Genomic DNA, 25,722 nt, shown 5'->3' with positions numbered 1-25,722 from the left:
ACTTATGGACTGGGAACCTGCTTTGTTCGTTACATTGTCATAACTGAAATCATGAAATCCCATTGCAATTCAGGATTTAGGAATGTGTCCCTAAAATTAATAAGCATTTCTTTAATTTGATTGTCATAAGGAATGCATTCCTGGAAATTAAAATTGAAATCTGAATGACCACATTGAGGTCTGGTAGCTACCAAATGTTGATGGTACAGAGATGTGTATGTGCCAAGTGAATCACGTCCCACCCAACCCACCGCATAGGATCACATTACATTCTTTATCAGCTATGGAAATTCCTCTGTTATGAAGAGCTGTAACGGAAGGAGAATAAAAGTAAATATGACACTGGGGTGAGATACAACACAACATAGGTCAACTGCCTGATGCTGCTCAGTCTTCCCATGTTTGGATTTAAGATCTTTCCTGTCAGGTGCACCACAGGGAAATCTGTGTCCTGACTCAGTGTTGAGAGCACAGAGTGAAGGCCAACTGCGTGTGAGTCAGAGATATGAACAGTATCTGTATCTCAACGTATCTTGATCTGTATCTGTGTCCAGCCTGAAATCACACCAGATTCGTAAGAATAGGCCGATTGTTTTCAAGTGGTGTCGGTGCGTACCAGTCAGAGCAGCGTGTAATGTGACCTAGTGAGGGTGAGGGTGGTGTGGGTGTTCTCCTGTGGAGAGCGGGGTGGAGTCACTCCCTCTTAATATCTCCAGCCTGAGATCCAAGAGGAGAAGAGACAGAGCAGCTGAAGCACACACTATACACACACTATACACACACATACACACACATACACATATAAGTACACACACAAGTACATTGACCGAAAGAAAGATTTTCACACACACATATACATACTCGCAGAACACACATCTACACACTGGAAACACACATTCACATAGAGCAACACCCTCGATACTGGCAGACATCTGAAGTGACCCTTGAGAGATAGAAAGAGAGGACTTTACTGCCTAGACATGCTGAGGGGGACACTTCTCTGGGCTGGCCTGGTGGGATTCTATGTCATCGTCACCCTGTGTCCAGCCTCCTGCCAGCTGAGCGAGGAAGATACAGAGACCCTCGTGGAGCTGCACAACAGCTACCGTGGCCAGGTGGAGCCCAATTCCACCTACATGCGTAAAGTGGTAAGCGCAGCATCACTGGGGGGACGGATAGGAGGTTATCTCTACCTGGATCTCTACCTGTCCGTGGCGGGATGGGTTCAGTCTGGGCACTTCTGCATCAGAATAGGTGGAAATAATACGTTTTAACCCTTTGTGGTGAGGAGCTTCTTGGATATTGGGATACTACTGTATGGCTGGTGGGATTGGTGGAGTTTACCCCTGTTTTGACTGCTGTCACCTGGTGTGGTTAGTAGTACTCGTTGTTCTCATGGGGTTAATGTGTATTAGAATTGATCTCAGGTGGATGTAGATACATAGGTTTCTGCTGGTGAGGGGATTTTTGAATGATATTTATGTTTGTGCAATGCTGCCAGTTGTTCAGTATTGTACATGAAATGGGTGCTTCAGCAACTTAACATATCCGTTAGTATTCAGCTTTAAAATGGCCTTGCATCAAAACTAAACTCTGCCTGCATCTACAGTGTCATGGCCATTGCTTTGACATGATATCAACATATCATAAATGACAAAAAGCTTGTTGTGCAGAACATTTACCACAGTGCTGCAGAAGATGCATCATACCTAATACATATTACCACCCAGTAAAGTTGACAAAAACAGCGCTGCCCCATGTTTAAATCAGCATATCAATGATAAAAGTAATCCCAAGACAAAACGTTTGTCGACATCCAGAGTTAAGTTAATTACTTTGCTGATAGAGCCTGTCTGTGCCTCAGTGCATTTCTGTGTTGATTCACCCCACCGTGACTGAGTGAGTGGGTGTTCAGAGTTGAGTCCAGGGTTATGCAATGCATGAGAGTGAGTGAGTGAGTGTGTGTGTGAGTGTGCACACTGTGGAATGTACATGCTAAAGTTGCTATCTGGCAGTCCCAGGGTTGGGTCTCTGCCTGTCTCTGTGTTAAGATGAACGCAACACCGAGGCCATTTTCATGAATGGGTTCATATCATTCATTCATAGCATTAAAGCATTAATTGCAGTTGAGTGGAATCATGAGTCATCATGACCAACAAACCGCAACATTTCAACAGTTAAACAGTAACTTCCTGTTAAGCATTGCTTCATCCTCACCTTCTGTGAATGACAGGTTTATTAGATGTCCTGGGACAGGAATGTCCGTCAAACATCACAGTAATCAATTACCTGGAGAAAGAAAGATAATGTGGACTATACAAGAAGAAACAGAACATACCTATTATAAACAAGAAATTTATGTAACTTTTTATTTGTATTTTTATGGAAGATTCAATGAAATTTTAATGGGTGTTTCAAAACATAGCCATATGTCATTGACTCATATATCACAGCTTTCTACGTCACTACTTGGTCAGGTTTCATCTGCAGAGTCACACCCCATGTGGAATGTCCTTGATTTTCTGTGTACTGGACACAGCATCTAATGCTGACCAGATGGTCAGGGGGACGCCTTTGTTTTCTCTGGCTGAAGCATGACAAAGATGTACAACTCTGTTTCCCCAAGAACAGAGAGGAGGAGATCTGATGTCCTGAGGCTAGGATGCAAGATGTTGTGGAATTTCAACTAGTATCCCCAGCCTCCAACACAAGACCCCTGTTTGTTTAGAGTCATGGGGTGACAAATAACCTGAACTTCACATGACTCCACACTGGACGTCTCTGTCTGGACAGGTCATGATACAAAGACAATACGCGTTCGTACAATACTGCATCTCTTCATTTCTTCGAACCAATTACCACCATAACTTTTGGCGAGCTAAATCAAGATCAAGCCTTATCTGTCAAGTGCCACCTCATCCTCTTGCTCATTACAATACCTGTATAGGAATTGAACTGAAACTATGTGGGATAAGTTAACATTCCTCAACCTCTAATACCCGTATTACTGAAAGGTTCCTTATAAGTTCCTAAGTAAAGGTTTGATTTAATAAGGAAGGAACATAAAAAGGAGTATGAGGTTTACATGGGAATGTTGGTGTGACTAATGTAATGTACAGTATGGTTTATGTCTAAAGTTAAAGGTGTGACTAATGTAATGTACAGTATGATTTATGTCTAAAGTTAAAGAGGATCCTTTTAGACAGAGATAGTCATTGTCCTCCTCCAATGTTAACATAACAAACCCTCCCTTATCGGTTTGCAGTTTTAACATTTCAATAGTGGAGAAGGAAATTCCTCTTGCTACAGGCAGTATTAGAAGGAAATACCAATGTCGACTGGCGGGTGGCCGGGTCAGGAATTGTTCAATTATTAGGGTAGTATAAATTGGCACATACATCAAATAAATACATCAAATATACATCAAATAAATACATCAAATAAATAAATAGCTACATTCAAAACCATTAGCAATAGAGTGTCTCCACCAATGTTTTCATAAGCATACCTCTTGTATTACAATCTGCCAGTGCTGTGCTGTCTAGATCAACCGTGAAAGCTTGGTATTTAGATAGGGGTAGAGATAGGATCATAGCTATTGGTTTTAGAATGCCACTTGCAAAAATTATTTTTTCCCTCTTTAGAATCAGAGTAATAGGACATATGTGATTTTAGGATCAAACTTACTTGCAATGTGGTGGATATGCTGAATAGAATTATTAATTTGAAGTAGTTTGAAGTTGTACACTATTGAAACACTGAGTTCTGTTTTGGTCCTCAGTGTTGGTTAATGTCTCCCTCTGTCGTTCAGTCTGCAGCACTACATCTGTACAGATTACAGGTAGCAGTCAAGCACATTATTGGTAGTCTACAGTAATACGATGGTTTGTCTCTTTTTCCCCTTCAGAAATGGGATGAGAAGCTGAAGATCATAGCTGAGGGCTATGCTGTGAAGTGTATATGGGAGCACAACCCGGATCTAGAGGAGCTGAACATGGGAGAGAACCTGTTTGTGTCCAACGGACTCTTTGACCCCAACATTGCCATGGAGAAGTGGTTCCTGGAGCACCTAGACTACGACTACAACAACAACAGCTGCCAGGATGACAAGATGTGTGGACACTACACTCAGGTGAGTGACACCGGGAGATAATAGTTACTGTATTTGTAGAATACACCTCTTATAACACAGTACCGTAATTTCCGGACTATTAAGCGCACCTGAATATAAGCCGCACCCATTGAATTGAATTTTTTTTTTTTTAACATAAATAAGCCGCACATGTCTATAAGCCGCAGGTGCCTACAAAATTAGCAGTAAGCTTTAGTTGTCTTTTTGCACTGAGTCAATTCCTCACGCTGCTATTTCCAACGTCTTATTATCGACTCATTAAGACCAAGCTCCCGTGCAGCAGCTCTATTTCCTTTTCCAACTGCCAGATCAATCGCCTTCAACTTGAAAGCTGCATCATATGCATTTCTCTGTGTCTTTGCCATGATGAGGGTGACAAAATGACTACCGTAATCAGAATGATGGGAAGTTTGAGAGCGCTCGATTTAATCTAAACATTAAACAAAAAAGTTGTTTGACCGTAACCCGTTCGGCAATTTCATTGGTCTAATGAAAGCTTCATTCCGGCAAAAAACTGAGCACGTCACAGAATGTGTTTTTTTGGAGAAAAAAAATTTTGAAAGCGGGAAAAATCCATATATTAGCCGCGTCATTGTTTAAGCCGCGAGGTTCAAAGCCTGGGAAAAAAGTTGCGGTTTATAGTCCGGAATTTACGGTACTACAACTGTGACAGGTGGAATATTCCTTTATGTCTTTACTCCTGTGTGTATAACCCCTGTGATAGTGAGTGATGATGATGATGATGATGATGGTGATGGTGGTGATGATGATGGATGGTGATGATGATGATGATGTTGGTGGTGATGATGGTGATGATGATGGTGGTGATGATGATGATGATGATGATGAGGGTGGTGATGATGAGGGTGAGGATGGTGATGATGATAGTGATGATGATGATGATGGTGGTGATGATGATGATAGTGATGATGATGATGGTGGTGATGGTGATGATGATGGTGGTGATGAGGGTGATGATGGTGGTGATGATGATGATGAGGGTGGTGATGATGACGGTGAGGATGGTGATGATGATAGTGATGATGATGATGATGGTGGTGATGATGATGATAGTGATGATGATGATGGTGGTGATGGTGATGATGATGGTGGTGATGAGGGTGATGATGGTGGTGATGATGATGGTGATGATGATGATGGTGATGGTGATGATGGTGGTGGTGATGATGTTGGTGATGATGGTGGTGATGATGATGGTGATGATGTTCATGGTGATGATGGTGATGATGTTGATGAAGGTGATGATGATGGTGGTGATGGTGAAGATGGTGATGATGGTGATGATGATGGTGATGATGATGATGATGATGGTGATGATGGTGGTGATGATGATGGTGGTGATGATGATGGTGATGGTGGTGATGATGATGGTGATGGTGGTGAAGATGGTGGTGATGGTGATGATGGTCATGGTGATGATGATGATGATGTTGATGAAGGTGATGATGGTGGTGATGATGATGGTGATGGTGATGATGGTCATGGTGATGATGGTGATGATGTTGATGAAGGTGATGATGATGGTGATGATGGTGAAGATGGTCATGATGGTGATGATGATGATGATGATGATGATGATGAAGACATTAATACAAGACTGCTGGGGATGTTTCAGATGGTGTGGGCGGACTCTCACTCTGTGGGCTGTGCTGCTCATCGCTGTGACACCATGGAGGGGCTGTCCTTTGAGAAAGTCACCTTCCTCGTCTGCAATTATTATCCAGCGTAAGTATGTTACCAGAGAACATGGACTAAATTCCACATTCATCTCCTATTTCTACACTTAGACATTCAGTTAACATAATGAATCCTTACCATTGCATTTCACTGACTGCGTTAGGGTTAGCATTACACCTATAGAGACATTGTAATACCATTCTGGGGTTAGGGTTGATCCCTGACTTACAGCCCTGACAGAGTGACCGCTGACCTGTGTTACCATTCGCATTTCAGAGGTAACTTTAATGATGAGAAACCCTATGAGGAAGGTGAATGGTGCTCCAAGTGTCCAGACAACCTGCCGCGATGTGACCAGAACCTCTGTGGTAGGAATTCAGCACATGTCAATCACACAACTCTGCCCGCAACTCCGCCTGCCTGCCCCCTCTCCGTCCCCCAAATTCATTTTACCTCACTATCTACCTCCAGTGTCTTGGAAAACAGATGTCAAATCTCATCCTCTCCAACCTGACCTAAATGTCAAGCCAATTGTGGTTGATCATGATATTCCCTCTTTGTGAAGATTGATTTGTTGCTTTGGGCTAGGGACCCTGTAATCAGTTTCGAAGACAGAAGATTTCTCATTATTGTTTCCCACAGTGCCTGATGCCCCTGAGCCTACAGAGGAGCCTGATGTAGAGAAGGAGACAATGGACAGCTCTCCCTCAGGCACTAATGAGCCCTCCACACACACAGCCACAGCCACCACCCCCGCCACAGCCACCGAGGACACACCGCCATCACCACCGAGGACACAACCCGACTACTCATCAGCTCCTGAGCCAACCATGGCTGACAGAGCGGAGACAGACACAGAGCCTGGGGAGGAGGAGGAGGAGGAGGAGAAGGAGAAGGAGGAGGAGAAGGAGGAGGAGGAGAAGTGGGAGGGGGAGGAAAGAGCGACAGTGAGGGAGAAGGACAGTACTAGGGAACAACCTAGGGCCAACGCAGGAAGTGTTTCTACTTCCCTGCTTCTGGTTACTAGCTTGATGCCTTTACTGTCAATGGGATTGTGAGGGAGTGCATGAGGGAAAAGGTATCACGCACACACACGCACTATCTGGAGCTGAACTGGACATTGGTGGAAGTTGAATTACATTGTGATATAATTAAGCAATAAGGGCTGAGGGGGTGTGGTATATGACCAATATACCACAGCTAAGGGCTGTTCGTATGCACGACGCATCGCAGACTGCCTGGATACAGTCCTTAGCCGTGGTATATTGGTCATATATATTGGTCAAATACCACAAATCCCAGAGGGGAGCCTTATTGCTATTATAAACTGGTTACCAACGTAATTAGAGCAGTAAAAATAAATGTTTTGTCATACCTGTGGTATACGTTCTGATATACCCCGGGTGTCAGTCAATCAGCATTCAGTGCTCGAACCACCCAGTTTATAATTATGTATACAGCATGGATTTATATTAAATAAACCAAAGTAGCTAATTTCATGGTTATTTAGCTTTTATTTGCTGGTAAATAATTACAGTTGGTAGTTTGCCATATGCCTTCTTAGCAATAAGCATAGAACATACAGTAGTTATCAATGTAATATAACAGTTGTATAAAAACAGTTGTGACATGTGACCAATCTAACAGCAACTACCTTTTAAAGCAAGTCACATCCTCTATAAACAGGAATGTGATTCCTAAGCCTAAAGGAGCAGAACTATTGTCAATATTGAATATTTCTGTAAATGTCTGTATATAGAGTACAATAAATATTGTTTGTTCTACTCGTCGGGTCTCAACACTTCCATGTGTCATATACTGTACCTTCCTCTGGACTGTGAACACGTGTTTCCCACTACCACAAAGAATAGAGACCAGCAACTTGATGAGCAGACGAGCTCCTCATCAAAATGACTTCTTTTAGGGGCCATAACAATGTGAGTTCAAAGGTTATTCTGTATCAGAATATGCTTTGTGTCTTCCTATAGTCCTTTCTCTCTGTAATGTTTTATCATTCTCACTCTCCTTTAACCATTTTCATCAGTTAGGTGTGTTGCATGTAAAAGAAATATATAACGAAGTGGAGAAAAAAAAAACAGCAGAAAAACAGAGTCGGCCTATGCAAAGGAAGGGATAAAGTGGTTGGTGAGAAAGTGCAAAGCCCTGTTAACAAAACACCTGGGGAGAAAAATATTAAAAATCCAAACAGATCTGGCTCAGCCTGGCCTGGCTTACAGTCAGCAGCACAACTGAAATATTCATTTACCACTTCTCTGTGAGGTTATTTCTGGAGGTGCATTTAGACACTCAGGCCTCCACAGTGTTCACAGAGAAATTAAAATGAGTCGAGGGGGGCCCGGGCTCCACTTGTAAGGTACCCAGAACTGAAGGACTTTCTCGCTCCCTGGCTTGGTATTTTAGATAGATTTTTAAGAGACTGGATTTTAAAAACAACTCTCCTAGGCATTGAAATGTCACGTTACATCACAGGCTCGTTAAATGCATCTCCTCCTTAGATGATTCGATGTGACATTTTTTGATTTCTCCGAATGCTGACGTGAGCAGTTAACCAACCCTGTCAGCTGTTAAAGTGCATGTCTGTACTGTATTAATGGGTGTGTGCACAGAGACTTTAATGAATGAGATTCAAAGACAGACAGAGAGACTCCCGGTGGGTTACAGTGGCTAATTCTATAACACTGACTGCACCATTGCACACCACAATGCCAACATTTACATATGAAATATAGCTAGACATATCAATTCAGACACAAATAGTGGATGCAGAGAGCCCAGTGACCGAAACAACAGGCAAAGTCAGGCATGGTGAGAGGGGACAGCAGGACAACACCTGCAGGCTAGCTGGGACTGGGAGGAGAAGCTGGGAGGCTGGCACTCCGTGGGGACGTGATTGAAGATGACATGAACTAGTGTGCCTCTCTCTCTCTCTCTCTCTCTCTCTCTCTCTCTCTCTCTCTCTCCTGTTTTTTATTTTTCCTTTTATCGCCTCTCCTCTGAAGCGCTCTCTGTTCTCAGGATTTCTAGGCTACCTCTAACTGATCTATTCCACTCTCGTCATCCTTCATAATAACGGACTGAACATCTAGAAGAGGAGATTATTGGTGAAGGGGATATTCTTAGAACCTGGAGACACTGGATTCATGTGAGAATGCAAGCAGGCAAACCAGGACCCTGGACTTGATCCCAAAGACACAGCTCACACGCACAAAAGGAATAGCAAATCCATGCTTTTGAGTGTCAAATTGTCTGGTGTGCTGACAGAGTGACTGACATGACAGTAACTGTCCCCTGCAGATAGAGACGGAGATAGTTTGCCTCTGCTGGGGGTTGACTCATCCTCTGTGAGTATGACTGTGTCAGTGCTTTAGACGGGTGATCAAATCAAAATCATCAAATCAAATGTTATCGGTCACATACAAGTGTTTAGCAGATGTTATCGGTCACATACACGTGTTTAGCAGATGTTATCGGTCACATATACGTGTTTAGCAGATGTTATCGGTCACATACACGTGCTTAGCAGATGTTATTGCGGGTGTAGCGAAATGCTTGTGTTTCTAGCTCCAACAGTGCAGTAATATCTAACAATACACAACAATACACACAATAAACACAAATGTAAGTAAAGGAATGGAATGAAGAATATATAAATGAGCAATGTTAGAGCGGCATAGACTAAGATACAGTAGTATATTATAGAATACAGTATATTCATATGAAATGAGTAATGCAAAATATGTAAACATTATTCAAGTTAGTGCTCCAATATTAAAGTGGCCAGTGATTTCAAGTCTATGTATATGGGGAAGCAGCCTCTAATGTGCTAGTGATGGCTATTTAGCACTCTGATGGCCTTGAGATAGAAGCTGTTTTTCAGTCTCTTGGTCCCAGCTTTCATGCACCTGTACTGACCTCGCCTTCTGGATGATAGCGGGGTGAACAGGCAGTGGCTCGGGTGGTTAGTTGTCCTTAAGGATCTTTTTGGCCTTCCTGTGACATCGGGTGCTGTAGGTGATGTGAAGGAATGTGTGCTGGTGGATGTGTGTTTATGCCTTTCTCTCCCTAGAGTTTAGAATGAAAGCTCATTAACCAGCATTAGTGTTTCTTGCAAAATTCCCTCTCCTTCTGGACACCTTATGCCACTACAACTATGTTCCATAACTAAACCAATTCCCCAGCATTCAATAATACCACAGCTGGTAAGAGTGCCTGCCAAGGGTTAGCTACTTGAATATTTAAGCATAATAATGAGATACTGTATTTGTTTACTGACACACTTAGCTTCTATCATTAAAATGGCAAATATAAACATAATGCAAAATATCATATTGATATGGGAGTAATCTCTGCCATGCAATTACCAACATACTGTACCTTCGTTTGGGGAGGAGGGGGTTTATAAAGGGAAAGACCATTTCATTTTCATCAAGTACAAATGGTGATAAACACTGTGGGGAAGACTGAATAAATGAATGAATGTTTGACTGCTGATCCTTTGAACCAATACCATCCACAGGCCTCCCTCCCTCTCTCATTCTGGCTCTGGGATTGGTTCATTGGTGTTGACAGATGCTGAATATGCATGAGCAGAGGGTCTGTTCGTGGGTGGAGCCTCAGAGGCTGACTCTGAGAGAGGATGAGAGAGAAGTGAAGCGAGTAACAGCAGCGTTCTATTCTCCAGCACTGCAGAATCCACGCACTGACAAGGCTCACATTCCCCATCATTTGAGGAGGGGGGGGGCATTTCTGCCCGCCTTTCCTCTTCCCTGGACTCTGGCACAGATTGGATTGATGCACCGATGCACTGGTTTCATCCTTCATACCTCCAAGCTGGCTTGTCTACCTTCCTCTTACCTTCGAACTGGCCTTCCCTCCTCCTCTCTCCCCCTCCACTGCTGTAAGTGGATCGGCCAGACCTCCACCAGAGTGACACAGACATGGGCTGTCGGTTCTCTGGACAGGGACAGTGGGCTGACAATGGGAATGGGGTAAGTAAGGGTGGTTATGTGTGTGTGTGTGGGTGTTTGCATGAGTGCGTTCAACCTGTGCCTTTGTTCTGGGATTTGTGTGCTTATAGACAAAGCAGCCTATACTGTTACCATCATGTCTGCCTTCACACAGAAAAGTCAACATACGCAGGCTACGTAATCTGAAGACTCGGGGCAGACAGTGTGTGTGTGTGTGTGTGTGTGTGTGTGTGTGTGTGTGTGTGTGTGTGTGTGTGTGTGTGTGTGTGTGTGTGTGTGTGTGTGTGTGTGTGTGTGTGTGTGTGTGTGTGTGTGTGTGTGTGTGTGTGTGTGTGTGTGTGTGTGTGTGCGTGCGTGCGTGCGTACGTGTTTGTGTGGTCACGCACACATTTATGGTATGACCTCATGTGCGTTCGTTTGAGTGTGTTTGCATAACTGAGGGTCTTTAGCATGCATACCGTATTTGTGTTGGCAAAAATATTCCATGAAGAGAACAGTCTAAGAGAAACTACTGCAGTTTCTGTGTGTGTTCAAGCGTAGCTAACAGGGACTGATGGTGGCTGTGGTGACCTGCTCTGGTCTCACAGGAAGCCATGTAGATGCCTCTAGACAGGCTGACTTTTCACCAACACGCTGTCTATCTCTATTTGCCCCAAGCAGCCTCTGGCCATTCAGCAGCCATCGTCCAGATACTGTGCATTGTAATGCATCAAAAGAATTGTATACTGTGCATTAAGAGAAGATTGCTCGTTGGTGACCAGAGGGTGAATGTGTTCATGGGTGACCTGATAGAGTATATGTCTCCATTGTCAATGGAGTAACTACTGTTAGCAATAGCTATGGCTGCTCAACCTGGCTGCCTGCCTTGCATTTATAAACTGGAATCTGAGCACAATACACACGCATATAAACTCACAGGTTTGCAAGCACAGACACACAGTATACCAGTGGCGGTCGGTGCCGTTTAAGATTAGGGAGGACAATACATTTTTTATGAGCATGGCCTTATTTCTATTACAGCATATTGGATGACTGTCATCCATATTCCATTCACCCTGCTCAATGTATCATCGATAGGTTTAAGCAACTACATGATACTCAAATTTGTCCTATACCCACCATGAGGTTGCTTCAACTTAGCCTACAATTGAACGTTTATAATGTAGGTGCACAGGTCAAGAGACAAATTGGAGTAATCAAGGTGACAGAAAGCGACACATTCAATACGGCCATGCACACTATTGCCTGGATCTAGCTGATCATGGGTGTAATCATTAGTCCAAACAGTTGTAAAATGTTCCGTTTTTCAACTGAAACAAGAGTTTCTATTGGACAAATTCAGGTAGGTCCCTCCCCGCTTCGATCCGTTTAAGAAACATTTTGCAACAGAATCAGCGGAATGAATACACCCCGAATCACACGCACACAGAGTTCACTTTCAAAGCAGCCACATACAGCATCATCACTTTGCTAGTTGTATAATTCCTTTTTGCTCTCCTCTAACCTTTTCCCCAACTATTTAGGAAACCCCAACTATTTAGTTCTATAATCAATATACTAGCTTTTAAATGTGCCTGGCTTTATAAATCATCCATATACAGTACCAGTCAAAAGTGTGGACACACCTACTCATTCAAGTGTTTTTCTTTATTTTTACTATTTTCTACATTGTAGAATAATAGTGAAGACATCAAAACTATGAAATAACACATATGGAATCATGTAGTAAACAAAAACGTGTTAAACAAATAGAAATATATTTTATATTCTTCAAATTAGCCACACTTTGCCTTGATGCACACTCTTGACGTTCTCTCAACCAGCTTCATGAGGTGCATTTGTGGAATTTAATTCCTTCTTAATGAATTTGAGCCAATCACCTGTGATGTGACAAGGTAATTTTTTTAACCTTTATTTAACTAGGCAAGTCAGTTAAGAACAAATTATGATTTACAATGACGGCATACCCCAGCCAAACCTGGGCCAATTGTGCGCCGCCCTATGGGACTCTCAATCACCGTATGTGATACAGCCTGGAACCAGGGACTCTAGCGATACCTCTTGCACTGAGATGAAGTGCCTTAGACCGCTGCGCCACTCGGGAGAAAGTAGGTAGGGGTGGTATACAGAAGATAGCCCTATTTGGATTTGACGAAGTCCATATTATGGCAAGAACAGCTCAATTAAGCAAAGTGAAACGACAGTCCATCATTACTTAAAGACATGAAGTTCAGTCAATGCGGAAAATTTCAAGAACTGTTTCTTCAAGTGCAGTCACAAAAAACTTCAAGCGTTATGTTGAAACTGGCTCTCATGAGGACCATCACAGGAAAGGAAGACGCAGAGTTACCTCTAACGTAGAGGATAAGATTCATTAGAGTTACCAGCCTCAGAAATTGCAGCCTAAATAAATGCTTCACAGAGTTCAAGTAACAGATACATCTCAACATAAACTGTTCAGAGGAGACTGCGTGAATCAGGCCTTCATGGTTGAATTGCTGCAAAGAAACCACTACTAAAGGACACCAATAAGAAGAAGAGACTTGCTTGGGCCAAGAAACACGAGCAATGGACATTAGATCGGTGGAAATCTGTCCTTTGGTCTGATGAGTCCAAATTTGAAATTTTTGGTTCCAGCTGCCGTGTCTTTGTAAGACGCATGTGTGGTTCCCACCGTGAAGCATGGAGGAGGAGGTGTAATGGTGTGGGGGTGCTTTGCTGGTGACACTGTCAGTGATTTATTTAGAATTCAAGGCGCACTTAACCAGCATGGCTACCACAGCCTTCTGCAGCAATATGCCATCCCATCTGGTTTGCGCTTAGTGGGACTATCATTTGTTTTCAACAGGACAATGACCCAACACACTTCCAGACTGTGTAAGGACTATCTGACCAAGAAGGAGAGTGATGGAGTGCTGCATCAGATCACCTGGCCTCCACAATCCCCTGACCTCAACCAAATTGAGATGGTTTGGGATGAGTTGGACCGCAGAGTGAAGGAAAAGCAGCCAACAAGTGCTCAGTATATGTATAAACTCCTTCAAGACTGTTTGAAAAGCATTCCAGGTGAAGCTGGTTGAGAGAATGCCAAGAGTGTGCAAAGCTGTCATCAAGGCAAAGGGTGGCTACATTGAAGAAAATATCAAAAAAATATATACACTGCTCCAAAAAATAAAGGGAACACTTAAACAACACAATGTAGCTCTAAGTCAATCACACTTCTGTGAAATCAAACTGTCCACTTAGGAAGCAACACTGATTGACAATACATTTCACATGCTGTTGTGCAAATGGAATAGACAACAGGTGGAAATTATAGGCAATTAGCAAGACACCCCCAATAAAGGAGTGGTTCTGCAGGTGGGGACCACAGACCACTTCTCAGTTCCTATGCTTCCTGGCTGATGTTTTGGTCACTTTTGAATGCTGGCGGTGCTTTCACTCTAGTGGTAGCAAGAGACGGAGTCTACAACCCACACAAGTGGCTCAGGTAGTGCAGCTCATCCAGGATGGCACATCAATGCGAGCTGTGGCAAGAAGGTTTGCTGTGTCTGTCAGCGTAGTGTCCAGAGCATGGAGGCGCTACCAGGAGACAGGCCAGTACATCAGGAGACGTGGAGGAGGCCGTAGGAGGGCAACAACCCAGCAGCAGGACCGCTACCTCCGCCTTTGTGCAAGGAGGAGCAGGAGGAGCACTGCCAGAGCCCTGCAAAATGACCTCCAGCAGGCCACAAATGTGCATGTGTCTGCTCAAACGGTCAGAAACAGACTCCATGAGGGTGGTATGAGGGCCCGACGTCCACAGGTGGGGGTTGTGCTTACAGCCCAACACCGTGCAGGACGTTTGGCATTTGCCAGAGAACACCAAGATTGGCAAATTCGCCACTGGCGCCCTGTGCTCTTCACAGATGAAAGCAGGTTCACACTGAGCACGTGACAGACATAACAGAGTCTGGAGACGCCGTGGAGAACGTTCTGCTGCCTGCAACATCCTCCAGCATGACCGGTTTGACGGTGCGTCAGTCATGGTGTGGGGTGGCATTACTTTGGGGGACCACACAGCCCTCCATGTGCTCGCCAGAGGTAACCTGACTGCCATTAGGTACCGAGAGGAGATCCTCAGACCCCTTGTGAGACCATATGCTGGTGCGGTTGGCCCTGGGTTCCTCCTAATGCAAGACAATGCTAGACCTCATGTGGCTGGAGTGTGTCAGCAGTTCCTGCAAGAGGAAGGCATTGATGATATGGACTGGCCCGCCCGTTCCCCAGACCTGAATCCAATTGAGCACATCTGGGACATCATGTCTCGCTCCATCCACCAACGCCACGTTGCACCACAGACTGTCCAGGAGTTGGTGGATGCTTTAGTCCAGGTCTGGGAGGAGATCCCTCAGGAGACCATCCACCACCTCATCAGGAGCATGCCCAGGCGTTGTAGGGAGGTCATACAGGCACGTGGAGGCCACACACACTACTGAGCCTCATTTTGACTTGTTTTAAGGACATTCCATCAAAGTTGGATCAGCCTGTAGTGTGGTTTTCCACTTTAATTTTGAGTGTGACTCCAAATCCAGACCTCCATGGTTTGATAAATTGGATTCCCATTGATTATTTTTGTGTGATTTTGTTGTCAGCACATTCAACTATGTAAAGAAAAAAGTATTTAATAAGATTATTTCATTCATTCAGATCTAGGATGTGTTATTTTAGTGTTCCCTTTATTTTTTTGAGCAGTATATATTGATTTGTTTAACACTTTTTTGGTTGCTACATGATTCCATATGTGTTTTTTGTCCATCAAGGAAAACACTGTCTGGCGCAAACCCAACACCTCTCATCCCTCCGAGAACACCATCCCCACAGTGAAGCATGGTGGTGGCAGCATCATGCTGTGGGGATGTTTTTCATCGGCAGGGACTGGGAAATTGGTCAGAATTTAAGGAATGATGGCTGACACTAAATACAGAGAAATTCTTGAGGGAAACCTGTTTCAGTCTTCCAGAGATATGAGACTGGGCCGGAGGTTCACCTTCCAGCAGGACAATGACCTTAAGCATACTGCTAAAGCAACACTTGATTAGTTTAAGGGAAACACTTAAATGTATTGGAATGGCCAAGGCAAAGCCTAGACCTCAATCCAATTGAGAATCTGTTGTATGACTTAAAGATTGCTGTACACCAGCGGAACCCATCCAACTTTAAGGAGCTGGAGCAGTTTTGCCTTGAAGAATGGGCAAAAATCCCAGTGGCTAGATGTGCCAAGCTTATAGGGACATACCCCAAGAGACTTGCAGCTGTAATTGCTGCGAAAGGTGGCTCTACAAAGTAGTATTTTGCGTGCTCAAGCTTTCTGTTTTTTTGTCTTATTTCTTGTTTGTTTCACAAGAAAAAATATTTTGCATCTTCAAAGTGGTAGGCATGTTGTGTAAATGGAAGGATACAAACCCCTCAAAAATCTATTTTAATTCCAGATTGTAAGGCAACAAAGTTGGAAAAATGCCAAGGGGGTGAATGAGTACTACTGAATGAAACCTACTCATTTACAGTACCGCAAGCCACTGTAAATGAGTAGGTGTGTCCAAACTTTTGACTGGTCCTGTATATCTACAGAAATAAGACAGATCCTACTTCTGTTGCATGTTTGAGTGTTTGTTTAGTAGCCTACTGATTCCGTGAGCACCAAGCCTCACCCAATCACAACATGGATAAACGATTTCACAAATTCGGCAATTTTTTATCTTTACTTTGCTGTAATAAAGGCTTTACACTTTTTTTCTCTCGTTAGATCATCCTCTGGTATTATTTATAACTTATTTTGTGTTGTTTACATTGTTCCAAAATTATATTTATAGTAATAACATTAATCTTCCTTTTTCTTGATCTCCTTCTTATTGTTATTATTACAATTATTATTATGATCATCATTATAATAATAAGTAACGTCATTATCATTAGTAATCTTATATAACAGCATTGTTGTCTTCCTCACCATCTTAAATAATGCCTTCCTCACCATCTTAAATAAGCATGCCCCATTCAAGAAATTTAGAACCAGGAACAGATATAGCCCTTGGTTCTCCCCAGACCTGACTGCCCTTAACCAACACAAAAACATCCTGTGGCATTCTGCATTAGCATCGAACAGGCCCACTGCACTGAGAATAGGAAACTCTGTCACCACCGATAAACCCACTATAATTGAGAATTTCAATAAGCATTTTTCTACGGCTGGCCATGCTTTCCACCTGGCTACCCCTACTGCAGTCAACAGCACTGCACCCCCCACAGCTACTCGCCCAAGCCTTCTCCATTTCTCCTTCTCCCAAATCCATTCAGCTGATGTTCTGAAAGAGCTGCAAAATCTGGACCCCTACAAATCAGCCGGACTAGACAATCTGGACCCTTTCTTTCTAAAATGATCTGCCGAAATTATTGCAACCCCTATTACTAGCCTGTTCAACCTCTCTTTCGTGTCGTCTGAGATTCCCATAGATTGGAAAGCAGCTGCTGTCATCCCCCTCCTCAAAGGAGGGGACACTCGACCCAAATTGCTACAGACCTATATCCATCCTACCCTGCCTTTCTAAGGTCTTCGAAAGCCAGGTCAACAAACAGATTACCGACCATTTCGAATCCCACCGCACCTTCTCTGCTATGCAATCTGGTTTCAGAGCTGGTCATGGGTGCACCTCAGCCACGCTCAAGGTCCTAAACGATATCGTAACCGCCATCGATAAGAAACAATACTGTGCTGCCGTATTCATTGACCTGGCCAAAACTTTCGACTCTGTCAATCACCACATCCTCATCGGCAGACTCAATAGCCTTGGTTTCTCAAATGATTGCATCGCCTGGTTCACCAACTAGTTCTCTGACAGAGTACAGTGTGTCAAATCGGAGGGCCTGTTGTCCGGACCTCTGGCAGTCTCTATGGGGGTGCCACAGGGTTCAATTCTTGGGCCAACTCTTTTCTCTGTATACATCAATGATGTCGCTCTTGCTGCTGGTGAGTCTCTGATCCACCTCTACGCAGACGACACCATTCTGTATACTTCTGGCCCTTCTTTGGACACTGTGTTAACAACCCTCCAGACGAGCTTCAATGCCATACAACTCTCCTTCCGTGGCCTCCAACTGCTCCTAAATACAAGTAAAACTAAATGCATGCTCTTCAACCGATCGCTGCCTGCACCTGCCCGCCTGTCCAGCATCACTACTCTGGACGGTTCTGACTTAGAATATGTGGACAACTACAAATACCTAGGTGTCTGGTTAGACTGTAAACTCTCCTTCCAGACTCACATCAAACATCTCCAATCCAAAGTTAAATCTAGAATTGGCTTCCTATTTCGCAACAAAGCCTCCTTCACTCATGCTGCCAAACATGCCCTCATAAAACTGACCATCCTACTGATCCTCGACTTCGGCGATGTCATTTACAAAATAGCCTCCAATACCCTACTCAACAAACTGGGTGCAGTCTATCACAGTGGCATCCGTTTTGTCACCAAAGCCCCATATACTACCCACCACTGCGACCTGTACGCTCTTGTTGGCTGGCCTTCGCTTCATAATCGTCGCCAAACCCACTGGCTCCAGGTCTTCTACAAGACCCTGCCAGGTAAAGTCCCCCCGTATCTCCGCTCACTGGTCACCATAGCAGCACCCACCTGTAGCACATGCTCCAGCAGGTCTGGTCACCCCCAAAGCCAATTCCTCCTTTGGCCGTCTCTCCTTCCAGTTCTCTGCTGCCAATGACTGGAATGAATTACAAAAATCTCTGAAACTGGAAACACTTATCTCCCTCACTAGCTTTAAGCACCAGCTGTCAGAGCAGCTCAAAGATCACTGCACCTGTACATAGCCCATCTATAATTTAGCCCAAACAACTACCTCTTCCCCTACTGTATTTATTTATTTAATTTATTTTCCTCCTTTGCACCCCATTATTTATTTTCTACTTTGCACTTTCTTCTACTACAAATCTACCATTCCAGTGTTTTACTTGCTATATAGTATTTACTTTGCCACCATGGCCTTTTTGCCTTTACCTCCCTTATCTCACCTCATTTGCTCACATTGTATATAGACTTATTTTTCTACTGTATTATTGACTGTATGTTTGTTTTACTCAATGTGTAACTCTGTGTTGATGTATGTTGTCGAACTGCTTTGCTTTATCTTGGCCAGGTCGCAATTGTAAATGAGAACTTGTTCTCAACTTGCCTACCTGGTTAAATAAAGGTAATAATAATTATTTTTTAATTGTATAACCACCATTGAGCTGTAGGCCGAAGAGCGCATCCTGTTTAGTCTTGATACCGTAACTTACTTAGGCCTATATTTCAATACTTATATAGGCTACTGTATCAATCAATCATTCATTTGTTCATGTCATCACACAGTATACAAGTAATTCATGATTCGAAATACAATCAAGAATTTATTTTTATTTTTTAAATAACAAAATGACCCTTCAATAATTAGCATAAGCAATAAATAAACTGTTCCATTTCGGAAATTGTATTCAGGAATGAATGTGGCTGATTTTAGTCTTTGCTGTAATAAAGGCTTTACAAAACACATTACAACAGATTCTCTGGTACATTTACAATTTATTTAGTTTTGTTTACATTCTTCCAAACGGTCAGGAAAATTATATTGTAATCTAACAGCACCTGTTTGGCACACAGAATATACATGCTTGCTTCTTATTTTAATTTTATTTATTGATCTCCAGTATTTTCCACAACTAGACACATTTATTCCACACATCTGACTTCCCCTTTACCTCCTGAGCAACCAGTAAACATTCTCATTTCAAGTTTATTTGTCACGTCCTTTGCATCCATTTTGCTGTCACATGTGTTACGGTGTTCGGAGATTGTTATAACCATTTTATTGATGTGATTATGATATGCTGTAGTTCAGACCCTATTGGTCACTTGCTTTTGATGCACACATGTGTCACATAAAGAGAGCAAGGGTTGAGGGAATAGGGAATGTTTTTTCCTTAAGAAGTGAAGGATTTCAGTAACAGAACTTTTCAGTCAGAAAGGGCTGTAATTATGTTGCAGCTTCAGCAACATGGACAGCGCGATAAACACTGTTGATGTTCGGTGGTGGTCACTGAAGCAGAGACAACAGGTGCTATTCAGACAGACACTGGCTGTGATTTGTTTTTAACCCAGCACATCAAGTTTGAGCCCGGCCCTGCACAATCAAATCAATTGTGGTCGTACTCCCTCTAGTACCTTGTGTGTCTTAATTATTTCATCAAACAGAGCATAAAAGCAAAACAGTGCTTAAAGCATCAGACAAGCTCAGTGCATATAGTTGATATGATTTAAACACTTAGGATGTGTCTATATATTGAAAAATATGCGTTTTAAAATGTCAAACAATTGTTTGGTCAAAAGAGCAGATGACTCTCGGTCCACCCAGATTCTTTTTAGCTGGGGACAGCCCTAGAGTGCAGGGGGATGAAAAAGATCTTCCTGACTTGCATCTCTAGGGTTTTGTTGAGCACAAAGCTTTTCAGATGAGCCAGAAAGCACGGCCCAGAATCCATGGCGAGAATCAGTCCAGCTCAGCTGGCCTACATTTCTAGACCCATGAGACTTCAAGCATTATAATAACAAGAAGCTAATGTCTGTGTACAGTACTGTCTGCCACTTCCAAACATGATCTTTATTGAGGTGTTGATGCTCTATTATTCTTTCCACCATAGTGCTTTTGTTCGATGGGACATGGCCCACACATATACTGTACATTAAATCAACTGTGCTATCCCGGTCCTGTGGTGTCCTTGTGTCTAACAAAAAACAAAACAGACATAAGATATGAGATGGCATGAAACAGAGCATATCAGTGAACCAGCAAAACTCAACTACCTCACTTCCTCTACATCTGACCTTACATGTTCATATGTCTCCCAGGTCAAAGGGCGTGACCTGTCTCATCTCAGCCACCGAGAGGCGTTGCAGTTCCGGGGGGACGGCTATGAGCAGCCAGTCACTACACAGATTGAGGGGAGGCACCGGCGAGGGAGAAGGCGTCATCACTCCCAGTACCCAGTGTCTGACTGTGGCACTCAGACGGAGCAGCAATCCTGGGAGGCTCTGAGGGCCCTAGGGGGGGTGGAGGGGGCCGGGCCTGGCCTCGGTGCCTACGCTTCTGGGTATGTGCTGCTTGGTTTGGGCCTCTCCACTTGTTCTCTGTCTCTATATTTGCTTGTGTATGCAAGTATAATGGCAGATTAATAGTGACCCAGTTATATTGAACCAGTGATGTCCCATGATTGAGGCTCTGGGTTATGTCATTTAGAGTATAGCCGTGAGATGTATACAGAAGTGGTGTTAGAATTGAATGGAACCACTGACTTGAACCGGTCTAATGTGTAAACATAGTCATTTACGCTTAAAATGCCTACGGTGTGAAACAGCCATGTTTTCTTATGTCGTGACCTCATTCTCCACAGACCTTACTATGATCACATGACCCTTTCACCAGAACTCTATGCAGCCAATGGATACCTCCCCAGTGTTGCCTACAATCTGGAGGACATTAACAGGATAGAGTATGATGATGTGAGTTATTAATTTGAGACGGTTTGCTACAGCAGGAAAATAATCCTGCAGCAACGGAAATGTATTATGTGGATTATAATGAATGGACATGTTTGTCGGGGTTGGTACATTTTTTGTTAGGGTTGGTACATTTTTTGTTAGGGTTGGTACATTTTTGTAAGGGAGAATCAAGTCTACCATTTCTAAGTGGAAATGACAAGCTTCAGAAGTGTTTTTATACCTCAAATATACAAGTTCTACATTCTCCTCTAACAGGGTGATCAAATTAAGATCCTACATCTGTATATGAGTCTAGCCTAGATTTTGTACATCCCATTGATATCTAAGACTTGTGTATCCACTCCTTATGTTCACCTATACTGATAGGATCCAGAGATGATGAATAACCAGCCCAATAACAGGAACTGTCTGATTGACTGCTGTAACACTGATAATGATGAGCCTAGCAGCTTCCTGAGCCAGGTACTGTAAGAAATAAAAAGATAGACAAATGTTTTCTATTTGAACACGTGGTCATAGACATTCACAAGTATAATAACCAATGTTTCTTCCATCCTCTATTTCAGAGTGAATATGAGGGCCACTGGCTGGACAGGCCTCTGAATTACCTACCCCTCCACGAGCTTGACAGTGGCCTGGGCTGCACCGACGGCAGCCTCCACCAGGGGGACCTGTCCGACCCAGAGACAGAGGAGGGGGTAGAGGCCCCTATGTCCTCTCCTCCAGGAAACACCAGCCGGGGAAGCTCTCCCTCCTCTGAGTCCCTCCTTTCGTCAGAGCTCAGTGACTCTGGCTTCCACAGCGTCAGCACAGGGGAGTTCCGCCACTTCCAGAAGATTATAGATGGGAGGATCCACAACTACCGGAGTCGCGTCATGCCCCGGGAACAGAGATCAAAGTCTCGCTGGGACCTGGAGTCCATCCCTGAGACCCTGACCTGTGACCCCCAGGCTGGCAGAGCCGCAGACGGAGTTCACACAGCCATGACCCACCAGTGCACCATGGGTAGTAGCTCCATTCAGTTCCGCAAAGCCAGGAGCCCCCAGCTGAGCAGGCATGGCACTGGGTTTGCTCCTAGGGTTGCTGCCTCCAGCTGCCGTACAGAACCCTGCCAGAGGAGAGCATTGATGCTGAACCAGCACTCTTCTGAGGACCTCCCCAGCCGCAGCCATACCGTGCATGACTTATCAGACAGGAGACGGGCCAGCCACCCAGCCCTGTCCGCTGGGAACACTGCCACAGGGAAATACAGACACGTAAACGGACAACCACCCAGCAGCCCAAACCACCTAGCCGTGCCCACTGAGAACTCTGGCACAGGACAATACAACAGGGGGTTCAACACAGACATCAGTGAGAAGAGGAGATGTCCACTGAGTGACCATGTGGAAGGCACCTGGCAAGGATGTATGGGTGACCACAGAAGCAGTATGGCCAGTGAGGAATATAACAGTGAGAAACGGGGTCTTTCCAAGAGTCCCTCAAAGAAACAGCCTGGGAAGGAGCCAGCAGACTGGCGTCAGTTTGCGACACTGGGACATCCTCACATTGGTGGGGACTGGCCCCAAGCAGACTGCCCCTGCGGTCCCCTCTATAGCACGCTGGATGGGCCCTCTGTCCGCTCCAGGAGGGGTCTCTCTGGGAATCCCCGGGCGGTGAGGAACCAGCTCCTGAAGGCACGGGCCTCTCGGCTGGCTGACGAGCGCAGTGAGGTCACCACGGACGAGGAGGCCCGCGGGGAGGCCTGGGCAGGTCGCTACTGGAACAGAACGGAGCGCCGGCGCCACCTGGCGTGGGCCCGGGAGCAGAGGCAGAGGAAGCTGAACCGTGGGGCTGAGGGGGCAGGGGAGAATGGGGCTGGAGGTACAGGGGTTGCTGGGGGCCTTGGGGGTGCAGGGGGTCCTGGAGGAGGCTGCAGCACAGTGCTGGAGCTCAGCCACAGGAAGCAAAGCCGTCTGAGGAACCATAAACTGCTGGATGACTGGACCACAGTGGAGGAGCTGCTGACTCATGGGACAAGGGTGGGGCAGCGGGACAACATCCTCGGTCACAGCCCTCTGTTGTCTGTCACTACTGTATAATGACACATTAAGATAAGGGGTGTGTGTGTGTGTGTGTGTGTGTGTGTGTGTGTGTGTGTGTGTGTGTGTGTGTGTGTGTGTGTGTGTGTGTGTGTGTGTGTGTGTGTGTGTGTGTGTGTGTGTGTGTGTGTGTGTTTGTCCTACTGATTGTGAAGAGGGTCAGTGATATGACTACAGTTTGACTATCTCTTGTTCTCCACTCATGTTCCTGGACACAAACCTACAGCAGTAGTTGTCTAACAGACTCGACCAATGGCAGTATTAAGCAATCTAAATGGTAGTATTCACTGGTTACTTTAAAGCTAGCTACGTGGGGTTTTGGGTTAGCTACTGCACAGAAGATATAGCTGCGTTTTAATGGTGTTGACTCCTTTCATCAATAGACACCTTTTACAGTTAAATACAATCTAATTTGCTTGTTTGCCCAACGAGTGGATAAAACCATATCACTGTAATTAAATCAACAAAACATGTATTGGAAATCATTTCATATCGTTGCATCACATTTGGCTAGCTCAATGTGACCTCGTTTTAAAACCACATAATTGTAGTGATACAGACTTTATATTTTGTATGAAACCTCAGGTAGTAAATGATGTGTTGTACTGTATATCTACTGCACATGGACAAGAGTCCCATCTCACTCACATGAGAAATGCACTGTGAACTGTTGACTCTTTCAAGATGCACATCCCCCCCAATAAAGTGTGTCTACGGTCATATCATGTGTAATATTCACCTCATGATAAGTTGCACAATCATTGTGTGTGGTCATGAAACATTCTGATGTTCTTGTTTCACCTCTTTTTACAGCCTGTGTTGAATAAGAAGACAAAGTACCTTTATTCCCAGCATGTAGACTATCCTCAATACAAACCTGGCAACTGGACAATGACAGCACTATTTCACATGTCACCTCTCTAACTGGGCTTGGATTCACAGGGCTGATTTTCCCCTGACACCACTCTTTGTCAGTCAGACATTTGTGAGTGCTGTCGTAGTGATGTGTCACAACATTTCAGACAAGAGTTACTTATGGTTTGGGGTTTTGATGTTTAGCTTGATGTTGTGGTCCAGAACACCTCTGATTAGTGTTGCATGACATAAAACAAAATGTAGAACTCTATTCACATAAAACCAATTGAAAGTTGTTCATTTGCAGACACAAAATATGATCAAATCGTGTTAACAATTATCAAATGGTATCAAATGCACGTTCTAGCCTGGAATATGATCGTATAACGGTTTCCATTTGTCATGTGGATAAGCCCTGTGTGTCCAAGCCCTGCTCTTGGTCTTAAAGATACATTTATGGCTGCGATGGACACATATCATGGTTGTTATGAATACTTTATTTTGAGTGCTCAAATAAAAATGTTGAAATGCATCAAATCTCCTGACTTTCATTTTCATTCTAAACTACAAATTAAAGGCCCAGTGCAGTCAAAAGACTTGGGCTGTGTTTTATATATATTTCCCACACCATGAGGTTGGAATAATACTGTGAAATTGTGAACATTATGTTAATTTCCTTTTTAGTGTAAGCTGTTTAAAATATTTCAGCCTGTTTTGGTGGGATGGAGTTTTGGCCTGCCTGGTGACATTATCAGGCAGTAAATTCGTTAATAGACCAATAAGAAAGAGTTCCAAACCCCTCTGCCAACAGCTAGTTTTCAGTTTTCCCCTGCCCACCCAGCCCAATACCAGACAGTCCCAGCTAAATTCTTGCTTGAGAAATTGCTATTTGCTAAGAAGCTATTTTAGTTGATTATTTTACCATTTTAGTTGAAAACATTCACAGGTATTGCATTTTTACCCAGAACATTTATATTGAGATAAAAATGGCAGCATTGGACCTTTAAAATACCAACCTTATTTCCCAAATCCAAATGTTACTGTCCCACTTATTATAAACTGCCAAAGGGCCATGGATTTCAAATGTCACATGGTGACAAAAAATAATCTATTAATAATCTTCTGTGTACTAACCCCCAATTATTTGTGTGTCCCGTCAGGCAATTACATCCATACTCACATTATACTCTGTACCAAATAGAAATATGGTAAACTGGCAAAGTTCATTTCAGAGTGAAAAAGTATATTTCTAAAGCAACTGAATAGTGATTTCCTATGGAATGAGAGTTGAAACTATGGCCAACTCCTTCTATCCAAACATGGTCTATTTTCCTTCACATTATTGAGTGACGTCATTGAACAGCCTGCAACATAAATTT

General features: G+C 43.8%; 2 protein-coding genes across 2 annotated transcripts; both read left to right on the top strand.

Annotated features, from left to right (window-relative positions):
• The first annotated feature begins 707 nt into the window (after positions 1–707).
• LOC106572096 (peptidase inhibitor 16) lies at positions 708–7,614 on the top strand. Its single transcript, XM_014145922.2, has 5 exons — positions 708–1,148; positions 3,908–4,132; positions 5,769–5,878; positions 6,107–6,198; positions 6,473–7,614. Exons 1-5 carry the CDS (start codon positions 981–983, stop codon positions 6,886–6,888), a joined length of 1,011 nt encoding a protein of 336 aa, XP_014001397.1. The 5' UTR covers positions 708–980; the 3' UTR covers positions 6,889–7,614.
• A 2,848-nt stretch (positions 7,615–10,462) lies between these two features.
• Positions 10,463–24,875, top strand: LOC106572097 (uncharacterized). Its single transcript, XM_014145923.2, has 5 exons — positions 10,463–10,839; positions 20,757–20,998; positions 21,299–21,407; positions 21,774–21,869; positions 21,974–24,875. The coding sequence occupies exons 1-5, from the start codon at positions 10,789–10,791 to the stop codon at positions 23,486–23,488; spliced, it is 2,013 nt and encodes a 670-aa protein (XP_014001398.1). The 5' UTR covers positions 10,463–10,788; the 3' UTR covers positions 23,489–24,875.
• The last annotated feature ends 847 nt before the right edge of the window (positions 24,876–25,722 follow it).

Source organism: Salmo salar, chromosome ssa15 (assembly GCF_905237065.1).
Source record: "Salmo salar chromosome ssa15, Ssal_v3.1, whole genome shotgun sequence".
Taxonomy (NCBI): domain Eukaryota; kingdom Metazoa; phylum Chordata; class Actinopteri; order Salmoniformes; family Salmonidae; genus Salmo; species Salmo salar.
This window is presented reverse-complemented; position numbering and strand designations above follow the sequence as displayed.

What these genes read in the sequence shown, in the direction of transcription:
- LOC106572096 (XM_014145922.2), top strand. Translation starts at nt 981, where the DNA reads ATGCTGAGGGGGACACTTCTCTGGGCTGGCCTGGTGGGATTCTATGTC. An exon ending in CCACCTACATGCGTAAAGTG is followed by an intron (nt 1,149 to 3,907) that starts GTAAGCGCAGCA and finishes TTTCCCCTTCAG; the next exon opens with AAATGGGATGAGAAGCTGAA. An exon ending in ATGTGACCAGAACCTCTGTG is followed by an intron (nt 6,199 to 6,472) that starts GTAGGAATTCAG and finishes TGTTTCCCACAG; the next exon opens with TGCCTGATGCCCCTGAGCCT.
- LOC106572097 (XM_014145923.2), top strand. Translation starts at nt 10,789, where the DNA reads ATGGGCTGTCGGTTCTCTGGACAGGGACAGTGGGCTGACAATGGGAAT. An exon ending in CTCGGTGCCTACGCTTCTGG is followed by an intron (nt 20,999 to 21,298) that starts GTATGTGCTGCT and finishes CATTCTCCACAG; the next exon opens with ACCTTACTATGATCACATGA. An exon ending in CTAGCAGCTTCCTGAGCCAG is followed by an intron (nt 21,870 to 21,973) that starts GTACTGTAAGAA and finishes CCTCTATTTCAG; the next exon opens with AGTGAATATGAGGGCCACTG.